Genomic DNA, 21,941 nt, shown 5'->3' on the forward strand with positions numbered 1-21,941 from the left:
TGGGGGGGGGATGCTGCGTAGCCAGCTCAGTCATTACAAAAGCAACACAATGTTTCATTTCCTTTTTTGCTACAGAGTAGTTTTCCTTGTTATTTATGACACAGTTTATCTAGGACACTGAGCGGGAGATTGTTCAAAACAGAAAATTTATTTTTCACTTGTTACAGTTCTGGGACCATTATATCAGAATGATATAATGAACAGTGGAGTAGAAGAAACAGGGTACGACTGACAAAATCTGAGTGAAGAAAGGAGTGTAGAGCTCATACAAAATAATTGCAGAAAATGGACTCTTAAAGATTTGGAACTGGCAGCAATAAGCTCAACATCAGTGTGATGGTATAGTCTTCCACAGAGGTAGCTGTTGGAGGTGAAAAGGAAGCTAAGCCAAATAAAATAGCCTTTAACAGTGTGCTTTCCCCCTTGTCAAACCATCAGCCCCAGCGTGCACACCAGCTCTCGTGACAATTCATTGCCTCGGTGTTGCTCGGGGTTCCTGAGATTGTATCTCACTCTTCCTCTGGTTCTTCCACGGTTTCCTGTGAAGCGCTGCCTGTGACTCCAAGTGTCTTGATCTTCAAAGCTTCTCCTTGGCCCTGAGCCTACCCTGTGAACCCCCTACGTCCCATCTGAACTCCACCGCCGCATCTTATGCCCCTAGGACTGCTGAGAACTGCTTCTGCCTGGAGCAGCCTGTGTCTGAGCCTGAGACGGTTTCGGAAATCAGGTTGCCGGGTGTTTTTTAATTAGTTGAATTTAAGTTGTATTCAGGCCCAGCTCTTTTGCCGAGGTGGGGAGGGTGCTCCCCGGGAAGCGCAGAGCGCGGGGGCCCGGCGCTTCCGCGGCGTGCCCGGCCCCGCCCGCAGCCCCGCCCCGGGAAGCCCCGCCCGGCCCCGGGCTGGCGGCGGCGGCGCTGGGAGCGGCCGCCCCGATGTCGGGTCCGCGGGGCGCCCTGCAAGCCTGGTGCCGCCGGCAGTGCGAGGGCTACCGCGGCGTGGAGATCCGCGACCTCAGCACCTCGTTCCGCGACGGACTGGCCTTCTGCGCCATCCTGCACCGGCACCGGCCCGACCTCCTGTGAGTGCAGGCCGCGCCGTGCCCGCCGCTCGGACGGGCGCCGCGGGGCCCCGGCTGCCGCCCGCGGGCGCTGCCGGCAGGAGGAGCGGGGGGCGCGGAGCTCCGGGGCGCGGGACCCCGGGGACCCCCTTTCTGGAGGGGTTGGGCCGCCTGTGCCCAGCAGCGATCGCGGGGGTCACAGGGGCTGGGGGCGATGGAGGAGCCGTGGGAAACGGCTCCAGGCTGGCCGGCAGGGAATCTCCCTGAGCATGGAGATGAGGGGCTCAGAGAGCAAAGGTGTCTCTGTTGCGCTGATGTGCTGGTAGGGGATGCGCTGAAGAAAATGCTGTCGAGAAATAGTTGGGTACTGGGAATGAAGGATTTCATATTCCCAGGAAGTGCTCAAAGCCAAATTGTGTGGAGCTCTGAGCATCTTGGTCCAGTGCAAGGTTTCCCTGCCCATGGCAGCAGAGATGGAATCAGACGATCTTTCAGGTCCCTTCCAAGCCAAACCATTCTATCAGTCTATGTTTCAGCAAACGACCTTATGACCTGGTCCTGCAGACCTGTCAAGGTCAGGGTTAGCAGAAGTTTTGTGATATAAGGTTGGTGAGATCATGGAGGTGGACGAGGTCCATACACCCTAATGGGAACAGTGCCTACTGGAGAAGAGACTGGTGTTGGTATCTGGGTGCGGGGGTGTTTTGCCTCAGTGAGAGGTGAGCTTTCACACTTCAGGAGGGCCAGAGGCCTGTCCTGCACAGGGACATTCCCAGCTGCCAGAGGCAGCCACTCTGAACTGTGTAGAGGCCTGGACGAGGTTGCTGCTTGCATTTGCATCTAACTTGTTTCCTCTGGATTCCACAGTGAAAGCAGGAGGTAGCAAATGCCAGTAGGGGTATTGAGCCTCTCTAGCCTCCCCCAGCTTGGGTGTCTCTGGGGGCGAATGTGAGTTTCAGGAGGCAGACGGTGAGTTTGGGATTGCTTGGGGGCACTGTGTTAGGCTGGAGAAACTGGCTGAGCCGCTGGAAGGAATCTGCCCCGACCTGCCGCTGTAACCCTGTGTGCCCCGGCGGTGCTGGGAATCCAGCGCCCATCTGCTCTAATCCCTGGTAGTCCTTGCAGGGCAGGTAGGCATTGCCCCACCTCGCTGTGCCGCCGGCGTGCATGCGCTCCTTGGCCTGCCGCTAAAACCAGCAAGGGTGATGCGTCCCGTCACGTTCTGCTCTGGGATTGGTGGTTCTTCCTCTGAGGCTGCCCATACTGACCAAGTTCTCTTTCCTGAGCTGGCCTCAGGAAAGCTTTTTGCCATGACAGCAACCTCTGTCAGGCAGAGGATTGACTGTGACTCCACTGTGGAGCTGTGGTGTCCATGAGAGGGTGGAACAGGCGGGTGTCTTTACAACCTAAAGCTGAGCAGGTAGGCTGGAAACTGTGCTGCTGCCTGCTGCGGTTCAGGTGGCTGCCCCAAAACCCTCAGGATGGTGTTCTTGAATGACTGAGAGCCAAGACATACGGTCTCTTTGCATCACGTCTCTGGGTCTTGAAGGAGCTGTGTGGTCTTGTGTCCTGCAGCTCTTGGATGGTATGGCTCACTCTGACTAGCTAGAATGGAGCCTCTGAAAATGCTCCCAGTTGTAAGGCTGTTGGGTGGGAAGAGGCAAATTAAGGGCAGGAACACTTGCAATTATTAATTTTTTTGTAAATGGCACAGCAGCTGGGAACTGAAAAGCAGAGGTTCAGTAAAAGCTTATGATAAACACCACTAAAACCACCTGATGGTTTCTCATTAACCATATTTGCCATCCCATTAGTGCAGAGGCTGTTGCTCTTAAATTGTCAGTGGGTTTAAATCTGCTCCTGGCCGATGTCCTAACTACATGCTTCACATCTGCACGAGCTGCATTGTAGAGACAAAGCCCAGGACCTTACAAGGACATGGCATGTTGTAGAAAGATTTTCAGACTGCCGTCAGGAGAGCAGCATCATTTCATCTGATTCCAGCTTCTTCAGCCTGTCCCGATTTGGAAGTGGGAAGATTGGATCAGAGGCAGTAAATCTCCTGACAGCCGAGGAAAAGTGGTTGCCCTTCTTTTCTTCTAAAGTGCTTTCAGTCAGCTCGGTAATGGGACTTGGCAGGGATCTGCAAGTGCCTTTCTGACCTTGTGTGGTCTTCCTTTATGTGGGGCTCTCTTGGCCCACATGAGACAGCTGTGCTGTCCCCGAAGGCTGGAGTTCCTCTTAGCTCCACAGAACTTCGAGTTCCTCTGCTTCCCTGCTTCCTGCTGGCTTCCTCTGGGATTGCAGAGAGGGGAATGGGCACATCCATAGGAGAGTTGAGCTGAAGCTCTTCTCTACCTGTGTGACACCGCTCCTCTGCCACCCTGATCCCCTGGGTAATGCTGCTGTGGTGGCTGCCAGACTATCCCGGTTTTCTGACCTTGCCTGGATACACGCCTGTTGTGCTGCTGTGCTGGGAGGGAACACACTGAGGAGGAGGCTGTCATGAAAGACCATATGGGTAAGTGAGACTGAGGACAGTTTTCCACATGACTCCTCATTTGAACACAATCACCATGGAATAAGTCAAACTGGCATCAGAGGGATGTGCTGCCCTGGAGAGCTTTGGAGCAGCTCCCACAGAACTCTTGGAAACAATATAGACTTGGGCTTTTTGAAAGAAGTAGACTGGAATTCCTCAGTGCCTACTGAATTCAGCTAAAGGTGTCTTGAAGTGACCACCAAGAACAAAGTGCACACCTCTAGGACCTGTGTGCTGAACCGTGCAGATGAAAATCCCTGACTCCATTGTTGTTAGGCACTTCACTTGGCTTCGTTAGCTCACTGTCCCAGTCAGGGAAATGGGAATCTTGGATTTAGCCTCTGACTGTGCGGCTGGCTGTGTGATCTGGAGATGAGGCATTTAATCTCTTCTCTTCCCTTTTCAGTTAAGCTGTCAACATCCAGACCAACTTGACAGTGGACTGTGGGGATTAATGAGTTTGTTTGCTCAGTGCTCTAGAAATCTGAAGCATGAAATTAGTGTTTACAAGGCATTTGCTACAGATTAATGAAGCAAAGAGCATCTTTCAGCATCTCAAGCTGTACAGCCTCCCTGGCACACAGGGAAGGATCTTGGCATTCAGGGGTGAGAAGACTAAAGGAGTATGGCACATGCCTTTGGAGTGTTGGGAGAGATGGAGGCTTGAGAAAAACAGGAGATGAGAGCTGTTTTAGAAATGCTGTTTTGTGTCCCTAGAGCCATGGGTTTGGTTACAGGCAGGATTACAAATCTTGTTTGTTCCTTCCCATGTACTGCCTGCATTTCCCTGACAAGACCTGGAAAGCTGAATGGCTTATTATGTGGCACTGCCTTAAAGTGCTCATGATTTATATTTGAGGAATCCAGGAATTTGCTCTGGTTTTAGCTGTACGGCACACCCTTCCCCCTTCCCTGGATCTGCTGTGCTCCCTGGCAGCTGCCCTAAAGCCTGGAGTGCTTAGTGGCTCTGCATGTATCTAATTAGGTAAGTGCTTGGGATGTTATTTGCATAGAAATATTAGTCTGGGATATGGTACAACACTGAGGTTTGCTGAGTCAAGTCAGTTGTTCAGCTGGGATGGCCAGAGTCTCGCCTGTTCTGATATTCAATTCCTTGTTGGCAGGAGAGGAGCCTGAGTAGGGCTGGATGAAAGACTGCTGACGTCAGGGCAAAAATATAATGTGACATGCAGCCGCATGTCACAGAACTGTGAGATGGCAAGTTCTGGGCTCTCTGCATGGGAGACAGTTTATAGAGGGGAAAGGGGTGTGTCTGGAGTGACTTTTCCCCGTGCCTGAGAGGCCATGCTCCTTGCACATTGGTACTGGGAGCTTGCCTGGAGCCACAGGGGTGCCACGTGAGCAAATGGTATATGGGAGTGCTCATGTCAGGAGCAACACAGGTCAGTGTGGTCCTGCTTGGCTTATCAGAGAGGGAGCTGGAAAATGCAGTGGAGAGGAACTGAATAAACTGATCCCTGGGGCCATGTACACATGGACTTCAACATCTTGGATAAATCTGAACCTGCAATCCTGCATTAGTGGAAAAGAATCTCCTGTTCCCTTGCTGCTTGGTAACCCCTTGATACCTCTTGAGCTTCACATTCTCTCTGCTTGCATCTGCTTTTTCTAATGGAGTTGCCTTGGTAGACTAAAACAGCTTTGGTTTGCTGAGGCAGAATGGAATGGACATGATATTTTGTCTGTTAGAAAATACTCTCCCAGCCCACCAAGGAGCTTCCAGCTATACCACTCCCATATCCTGAAAGTGAAGGCATTCAAAATGAAGGTCATGAATGTTTAGAGGACAGTTGATATATAACTTTGCTGTCATTGCTTCTCCTGTGTTCCAAGTTGGCATTTTCTTTAAAAGGAAAAAAAAAAAAATACTGCTAGGTTAAAGGACTTCTCTTGGCAAAAACAAAACAAAAACCTAGGGAAGAAACATCTCCCAGTGGAGACTAGTTATGATTACAAAAATGGCAGTGGTTTTGACATTAAAGTATAGGCTGCAGCTGATGCCTTTGCTCACCAGCATGTAGAGAAGGAAAAGTTGTGGTATTTTGAGCAGTCTGAGCTCTGTACATGCATTTACATGAGCTTTCAGGAAAATAACAGAGCTGAATATCCAGCCCACCTTTCTGTGTGTCTGCTGCATTTGCTCCTGCAGCAGCCAGTGACTGCAGCTTCGTTCGTCTGTGAGGAAACGGCACCAGCAGCCTCTTGCTTTTGAAGGGAGGAAGTGTAATTTTATAGTGGTGTAGGCAGCCGGGAAAACTTTCCTGAGCTCATCATGGACTTCCTCTGCAGCTTTGGGAAAGCTGCGTGAGGGGCTTCGAGAAGGAGCTGGCTGCCCTGCCATGCGGCACCACGACGGGTTGTGTTGGTGTTCCAGGAAAAGGCAATAAAATCCAGAGGGGGATGGAGGAAGGAGGTTCATGTAGCTCCTCTCTGCAGGTGTGTGGTGCCACCTCACCTCCTGCACACCACATTCAGGGTGGGGAATGCATTCCCTCCTGTAGGCTGAATTGTCCTTCTGTGTTGATCTCCCAAGCTTTGGCACGTCTCTATGGTCCATTGGAGTGGCTTTGGTTGACCCTAGACCTCTCTGGACTGTGTCCTCCCATGAATCCAGCTAGCAGGCACCAGACTGCTGCACGAGGAGTTTTTTTTGTAGCAAAGCTGAGATCCTCATCAGGAAGGAGCTGTAAGCAGTGCAGCGTGATGCTGTTTTCACACGTTATACCCACATGCACATGCAAAAGGCATAACTAACTCCTTCCTGCATTTCTTCCCCTCTTTTGAAAGCCTGCAGACTGCTTTAATGTTCTGCCCTCTGCTTCCCTGGTGAAGGCATCTAATCAGTCCCTGTGGCCAGGTTGAACTCCCAAAGGACTGCAGGGGAACAAGTGAAATGGGTTGCAACAAATGTATGCCCTGGGTTGGAGCCTGCTGGGAATCCTCTGTGTGCCCTGAGCACCTTGCATTCAGCTCCAAGGGCTGCAGCTGAGGATGATTTGTTGTGCACCGTGAATGTTTGGGGGAAAGCAAGGACAGAAGTGCAGTTGAAGATCTGTGTCATCCCAGATTCCTTGCGGTGGTGCAGGGAGGTTTGTCCAAGGACCCTTGAAATGCCACCTGTATCTGCCCCTTCTTTCTCTTGAGGTGAGGGATCTTTATCCCCATTCACCACTGTTGGACCAGTGGCCTTGAAAAGCAAGTCTGGGGTCATGGCATGCAATCTTTGGTGCAGCAGTGTGTGGTGCTAATTGAAACATGGTTCTGAAGCTTTTAATCTCAAGGGCAGAAGCAGGTAACAAGAGACAAAAATGACATTTTAATTTCCTGGTCACCACCCATTTGGGAGTAATTTTCTTTTTTTAATTGCAATTTCCCTTTGGTTTCCTTATCCCGTTAAAACCTGAAATCTGCTTTGCCAAGGTTTTGTTTATCTAGGATCTTATGTGTTGAGTTGTTGTAAGGTTGACTGCCCTGGGAATCTACGTATGATGGCATAGGGGCACTTTTCCTCTGCACTTCATGTGGCTATTTTGTGCTTTCTCATTTCAGAGACTTTGATTCTCTCTCCAAGGATGACGTCTATGAGAATAATCGCTTGGTAAGTTCCTGTTCTTCAGTGCACAGAAGGAAGAAATTATGTCAGAAGGACTTGATGGAGGTCATGTCATGTGGGAGGAATTTGTGACAGTACTGAGGGTATAAGAAAAATCTGTGTTAGTAAGTAATAGGCAGGAGCATCTTTGGAAACAAGGGAATCTGAAACAACAGCTTCCAGCCTGGTTATCCTAATAGTTGCCAAGACAACATCTCAGGTGAAGATTTAAATGGTGCAACATCTTGACTTCAGTTGTTCCAGATTTGCAGGCAGGAAGCATGGAAGCAGGAAGCTAGTTTTACTACAGGATTCAGCAGAGAGGAAGGTCATGTAGACCCTGGTCTGCAATGTTCCCTTCCTGCTTGGGACAGCTGGAGCCAGTAGCAGAAGCAGGCAGTGTGGAATGGGGAGGTGCCCAGCCCCAGGGGCTAGTGGTAGGACAGAGCAGCAATAGCCCTGTTTGTTTTAAATGACAAAAAGTCCTAGTTGCTACAGGCTCCATCTGACAGTCTGTGGAAAGGCACAGCCCATCATCTTCCCAAGATGAGTTGTGCTACATATAAATATCTTAAGGGTGGATGTCGAGGATGAGGCCAGACTCTTCAGTGGTGTCCAGCAACAGGAGAAAGGGCAATGGGTACAAACTGAATTACAGGAATTCCTCAGCTGAATATGAGGAAAAACATTTTTTACTGTGAGGGTGACAGAGCACTGGACTAGGCTGTCCAGAGAGGAAGTGGAGTCTCTTGCTTTGGGGATATTTAAACTCTGTCTGGATGTGATTTTGTGTCACCTGCTTTAGGTGAACCTGCTTTAGCAGAGGTTTGGAGTAGATGATGTCTGAGGTCTCTTTTAACCCCGACCATTCTGTAATTCTGTGATTTGGTATTTACAGGATTAGGGCTGTCCAGCTGTGTCCTGGCATGTCCTTTCCTACTCCATTTGGCCCCTTTCAGTCATTAGCAGCTTTTTCCATTCAAGACCCACACAATGGGTATCTTGTCCTATTAGAGACCTCTCAGGTGGGATCTCTCTTCACTCTTTGCTCCTTGCAGCCTTGTGTTCAGTAAGACTCAGTCCAGACCACTGGCTTAAAGCCAGGCTGAACAGATCAGGAGGTCCATGGGGGGCACTTTTATACTCCTAGTTACTGGAAATATCTATTTTCTTTTGTTTTTCCATTCCTTTCCTTTATATCTCACACCCTGCACAGCACCTCTTGCCCCAGAGACTAGACACCTTCAGTCTTTACCTACACCCAGTACCTTTACCTCACCATTCAGTGCCCAAACCACTCTCATCTCTTCCAAACTTACTTCTCTTCAGTCCCTGCCATAGTCTTGCACCCCTGTCCCTGGGAGATCAATGTGGGTTCTCTGTCCTTGGCTCAGCAGAGGGATGGCTAGTGTAGAGACAGTAATCCACACACACTGACAAGTGGGAAACTCTCCATCAGCTTTTTATCTCTTCCATTCCTTCCTTTTGGGTAGCTGTGTATGCAGTTGGAGGAGATGGGTACTCCTTATCACAGTGTCCTTGTTTCTGCTTGCTTGAGACACAGAAAAGTACTGGCAGTACTGGCTTGTGCGTGGCAGGGTGCTGGATGTTGAGCCAGGATGGCTCTGGAGATTGTGGGAGGGGAAGGTGTGGCACCCCAGAGCAGGAAAAGATGTCCAGTCAGTGTTTCTGTGGGGTGAGCATTTGGGGTGGCTGAGGACACTGCTCTGTAGAGCTCAGTGTCACTGGAAGAACCTGCCAGCCCTTGGCACAGGGTTTTTTTTCAGTGAAAACTTGAAGGGAACCTTGCTTCTGTTGCTATTTTTTTAGTCAAGCAGCATGTCTGGAAGCCTCTGTCCATAAGGGATGCTATAGGTTCACTAACCTTTCTGGGGTCCTTCCAATTTCATGTCTCTGTTATTTTTCATGAAACATCAGTTTTCTTTCCTTAATGCCTCTGTGCTGTTCCTGCAGGCCTTTGAGTTGGCAGAGCGGGAGCTGGGCATCCCAGCCCTGCTAGATCCCAATGATATGGTCTCCATGAAAGTCCCTGACTGCCTCAGCATTATGACTTACGTGTCTCAGTACTACAACCATTTCAACAACCCCAGCCAAGGTGAGTGTCCTCCCAAACCCTCAGGTTTCCAGTTTGCCCCTGTTTGAGTGCAGGAAACCCAGCACCACCTTGTGCTTCCTCCTTCCTGTGGCAACTGGGAGCTGTGTTTGTGGGGAAGGGGAGAGGAGTAGGTAGTACCTGCCTCTCCTGCACCTTGCTGGTGCCCCTGAGGAGGGCTTGAAAGAGACAGTGCATTGGGGTGAGGTGTGGGGTGATGTAATAGCTCAGGCTGTGGAAAAGGAAACGCCTTTCTCCTCCCTCTGCACTGCATTCCTGCCAACTTGGGTTGAGCCACCACCCCTGGTGCTCACCAAAACCCTTTGTGGTCTGCTGTAACCCACTAAAATACAAGAAAGCTGAACAGGAGCCCATCTCCCACAGCTAATTTTCATGACATAGGTACATGTAAAGTGACTAGAGGACAGAGGGAGTGGAGCCAGGCTGGAATGTTTCAAATCAGTTCATCTGTCCCTACAACTGCAGTCTGAGCTGAGTGCTTTGAGCCAGCTCTTCCTGGGCATCCTTTGGCTGGGTGGAGATGAGAGCTCCAAGTCTCCTCTGCTTCAGACTGTAGCCACAACATCAGATAAATCTCTTCCACTTGTATATGCTTCTCCAGGGATGCTGGTCTCCCAGACAAGGAGTCCTGATGGAGATTGGTGTGTGAGCTCCAGCTCTGACAGTAAGAGATGCTTCACAGACCTGCTGACAGCCTGGAAGCCCTGAGGCCCAGTGGTTCACAACAATACATCAGTAGCTACCCCAGCTCCCAGCTGCTCTGGGCTTTGAGCATTGCTTAGGGAGTCAGTTACGAGGAAGCCAAGTAGCACGTGATGAGTAAATAAAATCACAGTGGGAAGCTGGTATCCCTGGGCCACAGAAGGAGATCCACAGCAGGCCAGGCTCTCTGACAGCCTCATAGCTTACCCATTATTAGATTGTGTTTGCATCTTCCACCTAAAATAAGCACTGAAGTTTTGGGAGTGGCAAGTCTCATCCTATGTCACAAGGCTGGATGATTTTATTTCTTTTCCCCTCCCCTTCACGCACATGGGTGGTGTGAGTCACCACTGCTCTCCACGCCTGATCCTCATTCCCTTTTGCCTCCAGCCAGTGTCCCTCTGCCTATGAAGCGACCAGCTGCTGCCTCCTCTCCTCCTCTGCTGTCACAGAAGACACCCGTGGCTGCTGTTGAGAGTCCTTCAGCACCACAGGTACCTAATTTCTTAGGAAAGTTTCCAAGACAGCCTGAGGCAGTGGTACCCCCTGCACTGAGGGTGAGGAGATGGGAAAAAGCCTGTCACAGAGCCATGGACCTCTGCAGGAGCCTGCCTGTGTGTTTTGAGGGTGAGGGGTGTTTGGGATTTTGTTTCCTTGTGGGATGCAGCTGAGACTGATTTTTCTCTATGAGTCTGTGGACTGTAATTTGTCCATGGCAGGCAAGAGGTTGGGGAGATTGGTGCTGGGTGTCCTTCCTTATGTGGGGATAACCTTGTAGATGAGGAAAGAGCAGGAATGTAGGATTAGAATGGCAGAAAAGATGCCTTTTATTTCAGGTTTTAGCAGTTGTCTGGGATGGGACCTTTTTCAATGTTTTGGAGGACTCTGGTGCATGGGGTATAGATTAGTCCCTTCCACAGCCATTCAGCTGTAGATAGGACCAAGGCACCTTTTGAAGTGGAATCTTCTAATTTGGGAAGAGGCAGCCTGCCTGTGCCTGGGCTTGAGGGCAGCTGTTCTATACATTGTCAGCCCCTGAGGTCAGCCCCTGAGCTGTGCCACGAGTCCTCAGTGATGGGCCTTGCTCAGGGAGCAGCTGCTCTGGAGAATCCAGGGTCTGGGGAGCAGCTCCATGCTGAGCTGCCTGCACATTGTGTCCCAGGATGATCCCCCCTCGGAGCGGTCCCAGCGCAGCACGCTCAGCAGCACCTGTGCAGCCTGCCAGCAGCACGTCCACCTGGTGCAGCGCTACCTGGCCGAGGGCAAGCTCTACCACCGCCAGTGCTTCAGGTATGTCGTGGCCAAGCCTGCTGGGGCAGCCTCTCCCCTCAGCACACTGGGGGTCTGTGGCCTGCTGCACCCCATCTTCAAGTGTCTGCATCCCTGGACAACATGGAACACAAAAAACAGTGCTTGAAATAAAAGTGAAGATGTTCCATTTGCTGCCAGCCCCCTGTCCCAGAGGTCTGACTAGCCCCTTGTGTCCATGTGCTCCATTCCTATCCTGCTCCCTGCCTCCCTTGCTTGTGCTTTCCCACTTCACTTGGAATCCCAGCTTCTTGAGCTTCTCCCACCTGCATAAAAAAGGATGCTCTGCCTCTTTACCACCTGCCTACCCAGGACCATCCCCCTTCCCCTTCCATTGAGGTCTGAGCCATGACATCATCCTACAGACCTCCTTCCAGCTACACTCCACATCCTGAACTGGATATACAGGCTTCCATGCTGCCTGGGTGGTGCTGAGCTCTCAGGGAGCATGTGGAGAGCTGCAGACTGTTAACAAACTGAGGAATGAGCAGCTCTCTGGTTACTCCCTGAGTGCAGGTCCTTACCTGCAGCACCTGTGAAATCATTTACTTTGCTTTCCCTTCTGTGATGATGAAGAAATGAGATCTCTCCCATGGGCCACAGGACAAGGGTTGGCATCTGGTCAGAAACATCGAGCCACTGGGAAGATGTGGGAGGCCTCATTCACCTGCCTAAGCCAGTTGACAATGTGCTGTAGAAACAGTGTCACAGGAGGGCAGCTCAGCTGGGGCCCATCAGGCTTCCCATCTGCAGCTGGGACAAAAGCAGGAGTTTTGGGGTGCAGGTGCAACATTCCCTCATGGACCAGGAATAGGGGAGGTGCCAAGTCTGCCATGGCACAACTCATTGCCCTTCAGACTGAGCAGGGAGACCCCTGTAATTTAATGCCAAATGTTTTATCTCCTGATTATTTTCTTGTCTATTTTCTGCAAACTGCTTTCTCCCCTTGTCTGAGCTTTCCACCTCATTTCATCCTACCCCTTCTGTCTAGAGTTCCTATGTCCTCACACTTCTGCTCTCCATTTCAAAGGAAATCCCAGTCAACTGGATGCCCAGAGCAGAATTCCTTCCCAAAATTATCTGCTGGCAGTGTAGGGCAGCCAGCTGCTGCAAGCACCAGGTATTCAGACAAGAAGGAACAAGCTTGGTTTTCATGGGAGTGCTTGATCAGCCCCTTGCCTTTGGCTGTCTTTCATGTATGCTATCCTCCTCCCTTCCCAGGTGGAGAAGGACTGACTTGGCTGCCAGTGCTTTGTATCATGCTTGCGCCTGGAGGGCTTCATTAGGAAGCATTCAGAGGCTCAGCAGGGGAAGAGTGGATGATCCAAGGAGATGTAGCAGACAGCAAAGGACAGGGAAGCTATTAGCCCAATTTCAACAGGCAAGGAGTGTGTAAGAATGGCCCTGCTGCCTAAGGCCAAATGCTGTGGCCCAGCTGGATGCCATGGTCAGCATTACTGAGGCTGAGCATGAGACCAGGCTTATGTGTTCCTTCTCCTGAATACTCTGGAAGCCTCCAACACAGTAATTCTCCAAGTAGAAATTGATGTAATTTTATTTAATAATCAGCATTGGGGTGTGGTTGCTTTACAAACAAATGTGTCCGACATCTCTTTCACATGCCAGGACCCTTGGCCCCTGCAAGGCAGCCCGTAGCCTCCCTGTGCCAGTTCTGAACCAGTTGCTCCCTAATTCCAGTTGATATTCACTGTTTTGTGACTGTGAATGGTTGATCCCTCTCCCCATTCCAAGTGTGAAAACCACATCATGTCTCGATAGTAACTGTCACTCTTCCATATCTATTCAATCCTTTCTGAGATGAAGGAAGAACCCAAATGCATGCAGTATTTGAGTTGTGAATTTGCCATGGGGTCCTACAGTGGCCTGGTTACATTTCTCTGCTTCTCTTCTTTTCCAAATGACTTCCCCAAGGGCACTCTAGGATTTAATAGCAGGGGTAAGAACTAACTCTATCCCTACAAGGGTCTTCCAGGTGTGTTGCCTTCTGTGAAGGGCAGGGTGGCATCCCCCATCTCATGGTGCTCTCTCTTCTCATTGGCAGGTGTAAGGAATGTTCCAGCACGCTGCTCCCGGGGTCATACAAGCCTGGGTCAGAGGCAGGAACATTTGTCTGCACACAGCATCGTGGTAAATTGGCCATGAGTGGGAAGGCAGAGAGGAGACCCAGCCTAGACCGGCAGTCACCAGAGCTAAGAACTGAGACTGGGGCTGACAGCATGGGAGAAAATGCCCTCCAGGCAGGAGCAGAGGTGGGGAAGGATGATGGTGACTCCCAGGAGAGTGTGGCAGAGACCTCTACACCTGCAGAGGGCCTTGCTGGCCCAGCAGAGGACAGCACAGCCAGCAAAGCAGAGACACCGACACCCCCTGCTCAAGCTGGCAGTGGGCCACCTGTCTCCCAAACTCCCCCCAGGCCTCCAATCCCCAGCAAGCCTGCAGGGCTCACCCAGGACAAAGCCAGCTCACTGGATGGACAGCTCAGAGACTCACGTCCCACCCCAGCCCCAAGGAAGGCCACCGATGGATCTGCCCTCTCCCCTCCAACCTCCCACCCTGTCCCCCGGCCCAGGTCCACTCTGCAGGGCGAGGGCAGCGAGTGTGGGCCTGGCATGGTGAACGGTAAGAGGGCAGGGTGGTGACAGGGGTTACCTTCCACATCTTCAGTGGCTGAGGTGCTTGACTGCAGGATGGCTGAGTTCCTTCCTTCTCTGCAGCCTGACACTCTTCTGTCTCTGAATAAATCTTGGGCTCAAACACCAGGTCTTTGATTGTCAGCAATTGCCAGCCATCCCCATAGCAAGGAGAGCAGTACTATTTTTCCTGCTTGTCTGGTCCCTTGTACTTCACCAGAGCTCTCCAAAGGCAGCAAGCCAGTGTGGAGGGAAGCTGGTGAAGCTGGAGGAATTTGCAGGTTCAGGAACAGAGGGGCATGTCAGTTCTTCAGGTGCAGCTCCCAGGGCAAAGCGGGGAGAAAAACGCAAAGGGGTTGTTTGGGGTTAGCTGGCTGCATCGACTGTGGGAAAAATGCCATGGGGTCTTCAGTGAGTGGGAATAGCCACCTTCCTGTGGGAAGGTATCTAAGGTGCCTCATGTTGGTTTAACCTCTTTTCTTCATGTCTTTTCGGTGTTGTGACAGTCTGACTCTATGTCTTTCTAGGTCGGCTACCTGAAACCAGCCCCCCTGTCCCAAAACCTCGAGGGAGACCCTGCTCCTCTGATCGGTACGTCCCTCTGTTTGCAGATCACCTGAGAACTCCATAGTGAGGTGGGGCTATGGAGACAGCACAGCTGTGTTCTCTTCAACCTCCATCAGCTCCTGCTCTTAGGAGGATGTAGGCTTTGATCTATTCTCCAAAAGGTGCTAGCCCAGCACGGTCAAGCTGACAGTGTTCATCCGTACCTCCCAGGGCATTTTTCTCTTATTGTAAAGAGTCTGAGAGCTTCAGAAAGGTGTTTATGTGGCACAGGCAGATTGCCAAATGCCTTCTGAAATGTCCCTGCTTGTGGGTGCTGAGAAGGAGACATTTGTCTGCCTTGTAGAGGGTTTGTCCTGAGAAAGGTGGGAAGACCAGCTATGCCATAAAGCTCAGCCTTTACCACTGCTTAGAAGATGGAGGCTGTCATATTCAGACACCAAAACACTGGGCCCAGCAGGCAAGTCAGGCAGGCTGTGTTTCCCTAAGGCCTGTATGTTTGCCCACCAAGAGTGAGACACTGTGTCTGGGGAAGCCTAGGGCCATCCTTGGATGAGAAAGCTGCTTTTGCATTGGAGACATCCTGCTCCATCTTTCTTTCCCCCAAAGGCAAAGTCCCTCTCCAGTGCCTTGCCACCCCATCTTGTCTCTGTCATCTCAATTTCACTTTCTCTTCTACCAGTGGTGGAACAGCTGCAAGAGCCAAGGATCCACCATGGATGGCCTTAGTGCAAGCAGAGCCCAAGAAGAAGCCAGCTCCCCCTCCTCCCCCAGGCAACAGCCATGAGACTCCAAGTAGGACTTCAGAGGAGGATGGGGAGGAGGTGAGGAAAACCAGGAGTGAGGAGAGCAGGTCTGATATCATGGAGCCCAAACCGTACAACCCCTTTGAGGAGGAGGATGAGGAGGAAGTGGAAAATGCTGACACCCAAAAGAGCACACCTGAGCAGGAGCAGAGCGAGATTGCTGCCAAACCTCTCCACCCGTGGTATGGCATCACTCCTACCAGCAGTCCAAAGGCAAAGAAGCGGCCAGCTCCACGAGCCCCTAATGCTTCTCCACTAGGTGAGCTTCCTCCTGCTCCCTTATCTCTCCTCTTCAGCCCCTGTGCATCCCCTTGGAGGTTGCCCCTTCCCAGGTGCCTCTGCATCACCCTGGAAGGCCAGGCCTTTATGCAGTGATGGTTGCATTAGTTTGCATTAGCCATGTCCTCTCTAGCCACTGGAGCACAGCATCTGCAGGCAAGATTTTACGTTGACCCTTGTGTCCAGTGTATGCCACCCTCCCCTTCTGTCCTGGCTGTCCCTTAATTCCTTCCTGAGCTCTCCCTTTGCTTTGCAGCCCACCACCCCATCTCCAGGCTGTCACACTCTGAGCCATCATCCTCCACCCCATCTCCAGCCCTCAGCCTTGAGAGCATCAACTCTGAGAGTTCAGCCAAGGTGCTGGGAGACACCGATGAGGCCTCAGTGCCCAAAAGCTCCTCTGAGCCCACTGTGCACATGCCAACAGCTGCCAAGACTTCCAGCGCTGATGCACCGCTGGCCAGTGTCTCCTGCAGTGAAAGCCCTGCTGTCCCCACCAGCCTCTACACCAACTCCTCCTTCTCCTCCTCCAGCGAACTGGCCAGCCTCAGTGGGGAGACACAGCCCAGCACCCTGCACAGCAGCAGGAGCATCTCCACTGGCAGCCTAAAAACCAGCCCCAGCCAGCTGCCTCCCAAGCCTCCAGCTGGGGCTAGCCCTACACCCATCCTCTTGGCTTCAGATGGTGGTGCTGGGAGCCTCAAGACATCTTCCTCACCCAAACCACAGCTGAAGGTGAGATGATGACCTTCTCCCCATCCAGATCACAGGGCTTTTCTTCCCCATCCATCACTTGGTCACAGGGTATCTGCAGATACAGGCTTGCCCCTTTGGTAGGCTTGATGTGTGACCTCTGAATGCAAGCTTCAGGCCTGTGTTAAATGCTGGCTCTGCTTGTACTTTGCCTATCCCGTGTGCTGGAGAAGCAGCAGGATGTCATGTAGTCTGAGCAAATAGGAAGGGAGTTCCCTATGAAGGAAAATGTTTCAGCATACTTGTGAGGGAGAGGCTAGGAAACTGATGTCAAACAGGAGCACAGTCATTTTTTTCAGTAGGTGCTGGTGGAAATGAGTGCTGCATTGCTCTTTTAGGAGGCTGTAGGGCAGGACAAACCTTAGTGCTGCCCTGTCTGCTTATTCCCACCTGTTGGGATCCCTTCCCTTCCCTGGATGCTCATGTGTCTGCTTTTGTCTGCCCTCTCCAGTCTTCCTGCAAAGAGAACCCCTTCAATCGGAAGCCATCTCCTGCTGCCTCCCCCTCGGCAAAGAAACCTCCCAAGGGCTCCAAGCCTGTGCGTCCTCCTGCACCAGGCCACGGCTTCCCACTGATCAAACGCAAGGTAAAAGGGCCCTGGGGAGCAGGGAGGGAAAAGCCAGCTTTGTGCTATCCCCCAGGGCTGTAGCAGTCTTCAAGCACCCTGCTGAGGCTTGTGTGGGAAGGGATTACAGCAGGTGGCTGTGGCTGGAGAGGAGGGTGTGTAGGCTACACCTTGTTCAAAAAAACATCATCATCTTCCTTTACTCCAGACTGGAGTGGGATAGGGATCTCAGATCCACACTTCAATTGAATATTCTGTTGTCCCTCTGCCCTTGTTAGTGTTGACCAAGCTCTGGATTACCCCTGGAAACTGGAGTCTGGTGGTAATGAAAGTGTCTGATTTATGGTTTGGCAGGTGCAGACAGATCAGTACATCCCTGAGGAAGACATCTATGGGGAGATGGATGCCATTGAGCATCAGCTGGATGAGCTGGAGCACCGTGGGGTGGCCTTGGAGGAAAAACTGCGCAGTGCTGAGAACGGTGTGTGGGTTGGGCTGTCTGTGGGTGTGGGGCAGGACAGACCCTAGGGCTGCCCTCTCTCCAGCCAAGGAAATAGCAACAGTGACTTCTTCCCTGCTGATGCTGGGGTTGGAAGAACACAAGAGGCTGTGCTGGCCTCCAAGATTGGAAACAACCTTATCCTGAACATGGAGATGCCCCTAGAATGGAAACAGGTGGGAGAAGAGATGGGGTCTCTCTGGGCCTCAGAAAGAGGCTGAGGTTGGGTTGGCTCTAGCCCAGTGCCTCTCCCCTGGCTAGGCAAAGCCCAGCCTGTTGCAGGGTGATGGGATCCACCAGGGCTGGGAATAGCTCTGAACTGTCCCTTTGCTTGGCAGACAACCCTGAGGACAGCCTGCTTGTGGACTGGTTCAAGCTCATCCATGAGAAGCACATGCTGGTGCGCCACGAGTCGGAGCTCATCTACATGTAAGTGTGTGCAGGTGTGTGGAGAGGCACTGACACTCTCCTGGGGAATCTTTCTCAGCTCTCCTGGAATGGTGCTTCCAGGGGAGATCCAGACAGGGCCTCCTTGCCTAAAAAGGGAGGGAGTAAGGGCAAGCAAATCTGTCCAGATGTGCTGAGAACTGACCCACAGTGTATCACCAGAGCCTCTGCAGCATCTACTCCAGGAAGGCCCTGAGCAGTCAGGACTGGTCCTTACTAGTCCTTGGCTCCCTGGCTATACAGGACAAGATCAGCATCTTGAGGGTTCTTTCCAAGCTCACCCTGTACTTTGGGATGATGTTCCACCTCTCTGGAGCCTTGCAGTGCTTCCCAATATTTTCCCCTTCCTTTGCAGCTTCAAGCAGCAGAACCTGGAGCAGCGGCAGTCGGATGTGGAGTATGAACTGCGGTGCCTCCTCAACAAGCCAGGTAAAGCACCACTCTGGGTGTGCTTACCACTTTTTTCATAGAATCATAGAATATATTGAGTTGGAAGGGACCCACAGGGATCATTTTTCCCCTGGGCATCATCTCCCCTCTCTCTAGGTGGATCTCAGGTGAAGAGAGGCAGATCTATAGGGATGCCATTGCAACCAGCTGGCTCTAGAGGCTCTAGCCCATCTCAGTGTACGTCCCAGTCTTGTGCAGGGATGTGCTCTTTTTGTCTCCAGGGAATGCCTCATGCAGGGCTCTGTCCCCATAGCACTGCTAGCCCAACTGGCCCTGTAACATAGCAGGGTAGAGGAGATTGTGCTGGAAATCTCTGCCCTGAAGCCCTGAATGTCAGTGCTCCTTCAGCCATGTAATTGCCTGTCCTTCCCTGGGGTTTGGCTGGGTAGAGAAGGACTGGACCGATGAGGATCGAGGGAGGGAGAAGGTGCTGATGCAGGAGCTGGTGACCATCATCGAGCAGAGGAATGCCATTGTGAACTGCTTGGACGAGGACCGGCAGAGGTGAGTGAGGAATGGGGTGAGCTGGGGGAGAAGGGAAAAGCACAGCCTGTCTGACTCAGTGCCACATGGTGCCTTGTGGGGGTGTCCCAAGATGTCCATGTTGCTGATGTTTTCCCAGGCTTCCCAATCCTTGTCTCTGAATGCTTTGTGTGGGAAAGACAGGGCAGCACATGCAGCCTGTGGGATTTATCCTGCTGGTTGCAAATGCTCACAAGACAGTGATGGATCTGCCCCTCTATGGCTTCTAAGTAGGAGGCTTTCTAGCCTTAAACAATATAGCAGCTGTTTTAAGGGCTGAACTCCTGACCTCTTTCCCATTCTTTCTTTCAGAGAAGAGGAGGAGGATAAAATGTTGGAAGCCATGATTAAAAGGAAAGGTAAGAAACAAATGGGAAGCTTTTTGTAGTGATGTTTTCACTACTGTCCCCAGTAAGGAGCAGCACGAGCCATTTGTGAAATTGTGTGCAGGAGAGATTGAATCTATTCTGTGTAGACTGGACTTTCCTGTAGGCCCAATAAAGTTAGAAGCACAGTTGTGCTGCACACCCCTATTATCAGAGAAAGGGTTCATGCAGTAGAGGGTTTTGATTCGTGGCTGTCACCCTTGCCCACTGTCTTGAGTATGTCTGTACAACTACTGACATCCCACAGTAACAACATCCCTTTGCAACCCCAGAATTTCACAAGGAGACGGAGACAGAGAGCAAGAAGAAAGGCAAATTCAAGCCCATGAAGGTGCTTAAGCTGCTGGGCAACAAGCACGACTCCAAGAGCAAGTCACCCAAGGAGAAAAGCTAGAGCAGGGGACACCAGCAGTGAGAGGGAACCCCAACTTGCCTCTCCCACTGCTCCCTCCCAGATATCCGAGCTGCCACCCCAGGGAGATGCCAGCCCTCAGCCCAGAGCGGGTGAGAATGACCAAAGCCCTCCCATTCCCGAGGCTGTGGGGGAGCATGACCATGCCCTCCGTGAAGCCTTGTTAACAAAGCGAGGAGAAGACGGATTTGCTTTTCAGACCTTACCCAATTGCGTGCTCTTATCATTAACTGAGAACAACAAAGGAGTTTTGTGTTTGTGGAAAACTTGCACTAACTGCACCCCGTCCCTTCTCCCACCCTAACTGTGACATTTCCATGTGCCTCTGACTTCTGCCAGGAGGAGACTGGGCCTCCCTGTCCCTCCTTGCCTGCCCACTCTTGTCCCTTTTCTGTCCCATTTTTAACTTCAGGAGAAAACTGACATTAGAATCAGGATCCTTTGGGTTTTACTGGCCTAAACTAAAAGGTTAAGAAAATACTCCTGCATCACAAGGCTCTAGAGCCATAGCCAAAAAACAACTGGTGCCCTATTTATTTTGAGCCGTTCCCTCCCTCGAGCACCAGGGGTGGGTGGGCTCTGTCCCAAGGCTGAGAGGACCCAAGGGGACAGCATACAGCTGCTAGGATGTAGCTCACGTGCCCTACTCAGGAACCCCACTGCTGCTAAACACTGCTGACTCTGCTGCCTTCCTGGGGAGGGAGGATCTGTTCCTTTTCCAGGCAAGGGCAGAAAAGCTCAAGATTGAGTGACTGCTGGTGAGGGGCACTAAGTTGTGTCCCTGCTCACCGGTGCCACCCTTGAGCAGCAGGGGAGAGAGGCACGGCCACAACTGACCTTTACCCAGCTTCATCTGTGTATACTTTAAAAGTGTGCAGATGTGGCTGATTGTTTTTTACACCTCCTTTACTAGATGAATTCAAACCTATCCTAAAACTTTAAACCCCTTATTTTATTTGTCATGTGTGTGTGTGTGTGTGTGTACATCAGAGGAGGGAATGTGTTCTTCCAACCATCCCTTCTTCCTTCCATTTTCTGTCTCCTGCCTTCTCTTCCAAGATGATGAGTTATTTATTGAGTCATTGTATCAGTCTGAATTAGAGTTTCATGGGTGTTTGGTTGGTCAGTTGTTCATCATGCCTTCTCATTAGCAAATTAGACATAACCAGCCCTGAGCGATCTGCTGCAGTCTCTTCTAAAAACCCAACTGGCTTTAGCCAAAATACTCTCGGAGCAGTGCCTTGCAAGGTGGCTGGTGTAGCATTCTGGAGAGGGATCCTCATTTCCCAAAACCAGAGGGACCCGAGCCCCTCCTCAATCCCAGCATGGCCCCCATGGCTGGGAGCTGGCCAGCTCAGCCCTGTGCTGGTAATGCCATCCTTGCTATACCAAGCAGGCTGATGAGGAACAGTGGTAGGAGAGGGGAGATCCCAAAATACAACTCTTCTCCAAGGACAAACAAATCTGCTTTAGAGCCTACTGTCACATCACTGTTGCCAAAGGCCATTGGGATTGCTGTAGCCTGACACCCCTTGGCCCTGTGCCCAGTCAGAAATTTGGTTTGTAAATTATACTGTACTAACCCCATGACTTCCATTCACCTGAACAGAAATAAAAGAAACATTGGATTTAAAAAATGATTGTGGATTAGGTTTCTCATTCTTTTGTGCACTCGTGCTGTCCCAGGGCCAGGGCATGCTGCCTGGCTTTGGAAAGTGGCTGAGTATTGCTAAGAAGCAGAGGATGAGATCTTAAGGAAATTGGAAACTGGACGTTATGCTGGGATTTCCACAGGAAAAGTGGGACATAATGCTTCAGCCTGCTGGAGGACAGAGGTGTGAGTATTTATGGTTGAGCAAACAGCCATTTCCAGTCTCTATGGGAATAGAGTGGCTATTCTGCATACCATGCTTTCAGGAACCAAAAAATCGCAGCAAGTCCACAGCAAAGAGCAGCAGCCACTGGGGTGAAATTCCCTGTCCCTGCTTGGCACAGCTGTGTTCCTGAGTTCCTGCCCAGTGGGCTGCCACCAGAGGTTTGCTGATGCCGCAGGTCACAGTCACAGTGACCTGCAGCAATGCCAAGGGCTTGTGAGTACACAAGGCTGTACAGCTGCACTTCCTCCAGAGACATTCCTGGCATCACAGGGCCAGGAGCAAGCCAGTTACAGGTATGGTGTCAGTGTGTGTTACCATCACGCTGTCACGAGAAAACTCCACTTCTGGGGAGATGGGAAGGAATGACATTTCTAT

At 51.4% G+C, this 21,941-nt stretch overlaps 1 protein-coding gene across 1 annotated transcript; it reads left to right on the forward strand.

Annotated features, from left to right (window-relative positions):
- The first annotated feature begins 870 nt into the window (after positions 1-870).
- On the forward strand, positions 871-21,329 carry MICALL1 (MICAL like 1). The gene is made up of 16 exons (XM_021553958.3): positions 871-1,077; positions 7,169-7,217; positions 9,186-9,327; positions 10,438-10,541; positions 11,210-11,337; positions 13,418-13,995; positions 14,534-14,597; positions 15,253-15,635; positions 15,912-16,390; positions 16,860-16,994; positions 17,328-17,454; positions 17,811-17,901; positions 18,275-18,348; positions 18,759-18,873; positions 19,204-19,250; positions 19,550-21,329. Exons 1-16 carry the CDS (start codon positions 932-934, stop codon positions 19,669-19,671), a joined length of 2,784 nt encoding a protein of 927 aa, XP_021409633.3. The 5' UTR covers positions 871-931; the 3' UTR covers positions 19,672-21,329.
- The last annotated feature ends 612 nt before the right edge of the window (positions 21,330-21,941 follow it).

This window comes from Lonchura striata, chromosome 1A (assembly GCF_050655825.1).
Source record: "Lonchura striata isolate lonStrDom1 chromosome 1A, ASM5065582v1, whole genome shotgun sequence".
NCBI lineage: Eukaryota > Metazoa > Chordata > Aves > Passeriformes > Estrildidae > Lonchura > Lonchura striata.

Excerpts from the sequence above, each read along its gene's own strand:
- MICALL1 (XM_021553958.3), top strand. The coding sequence starts at position 932 with ATGTCGGGTCCGCGGGGCGCCCTGCAAGCCTGGTGCCGCCGGCAGTGC. Across the intron at positions 7,218-9,185 it reads TCTATGAGAATAATCGCTTG|GCCTTTGAGTTGGCAGAGCG; the intron begins GTAAGTTCCTGT and ends CTGTTCCTGCAG. Across the intron at positions 17,455-17,810 it reads ACTGCGCAGTGCTGAGAACG|ACAACCCTGAGGACAGCCTG; the intron begins GTGTGTGGGTTG and ends TTTGCTTGGCAG.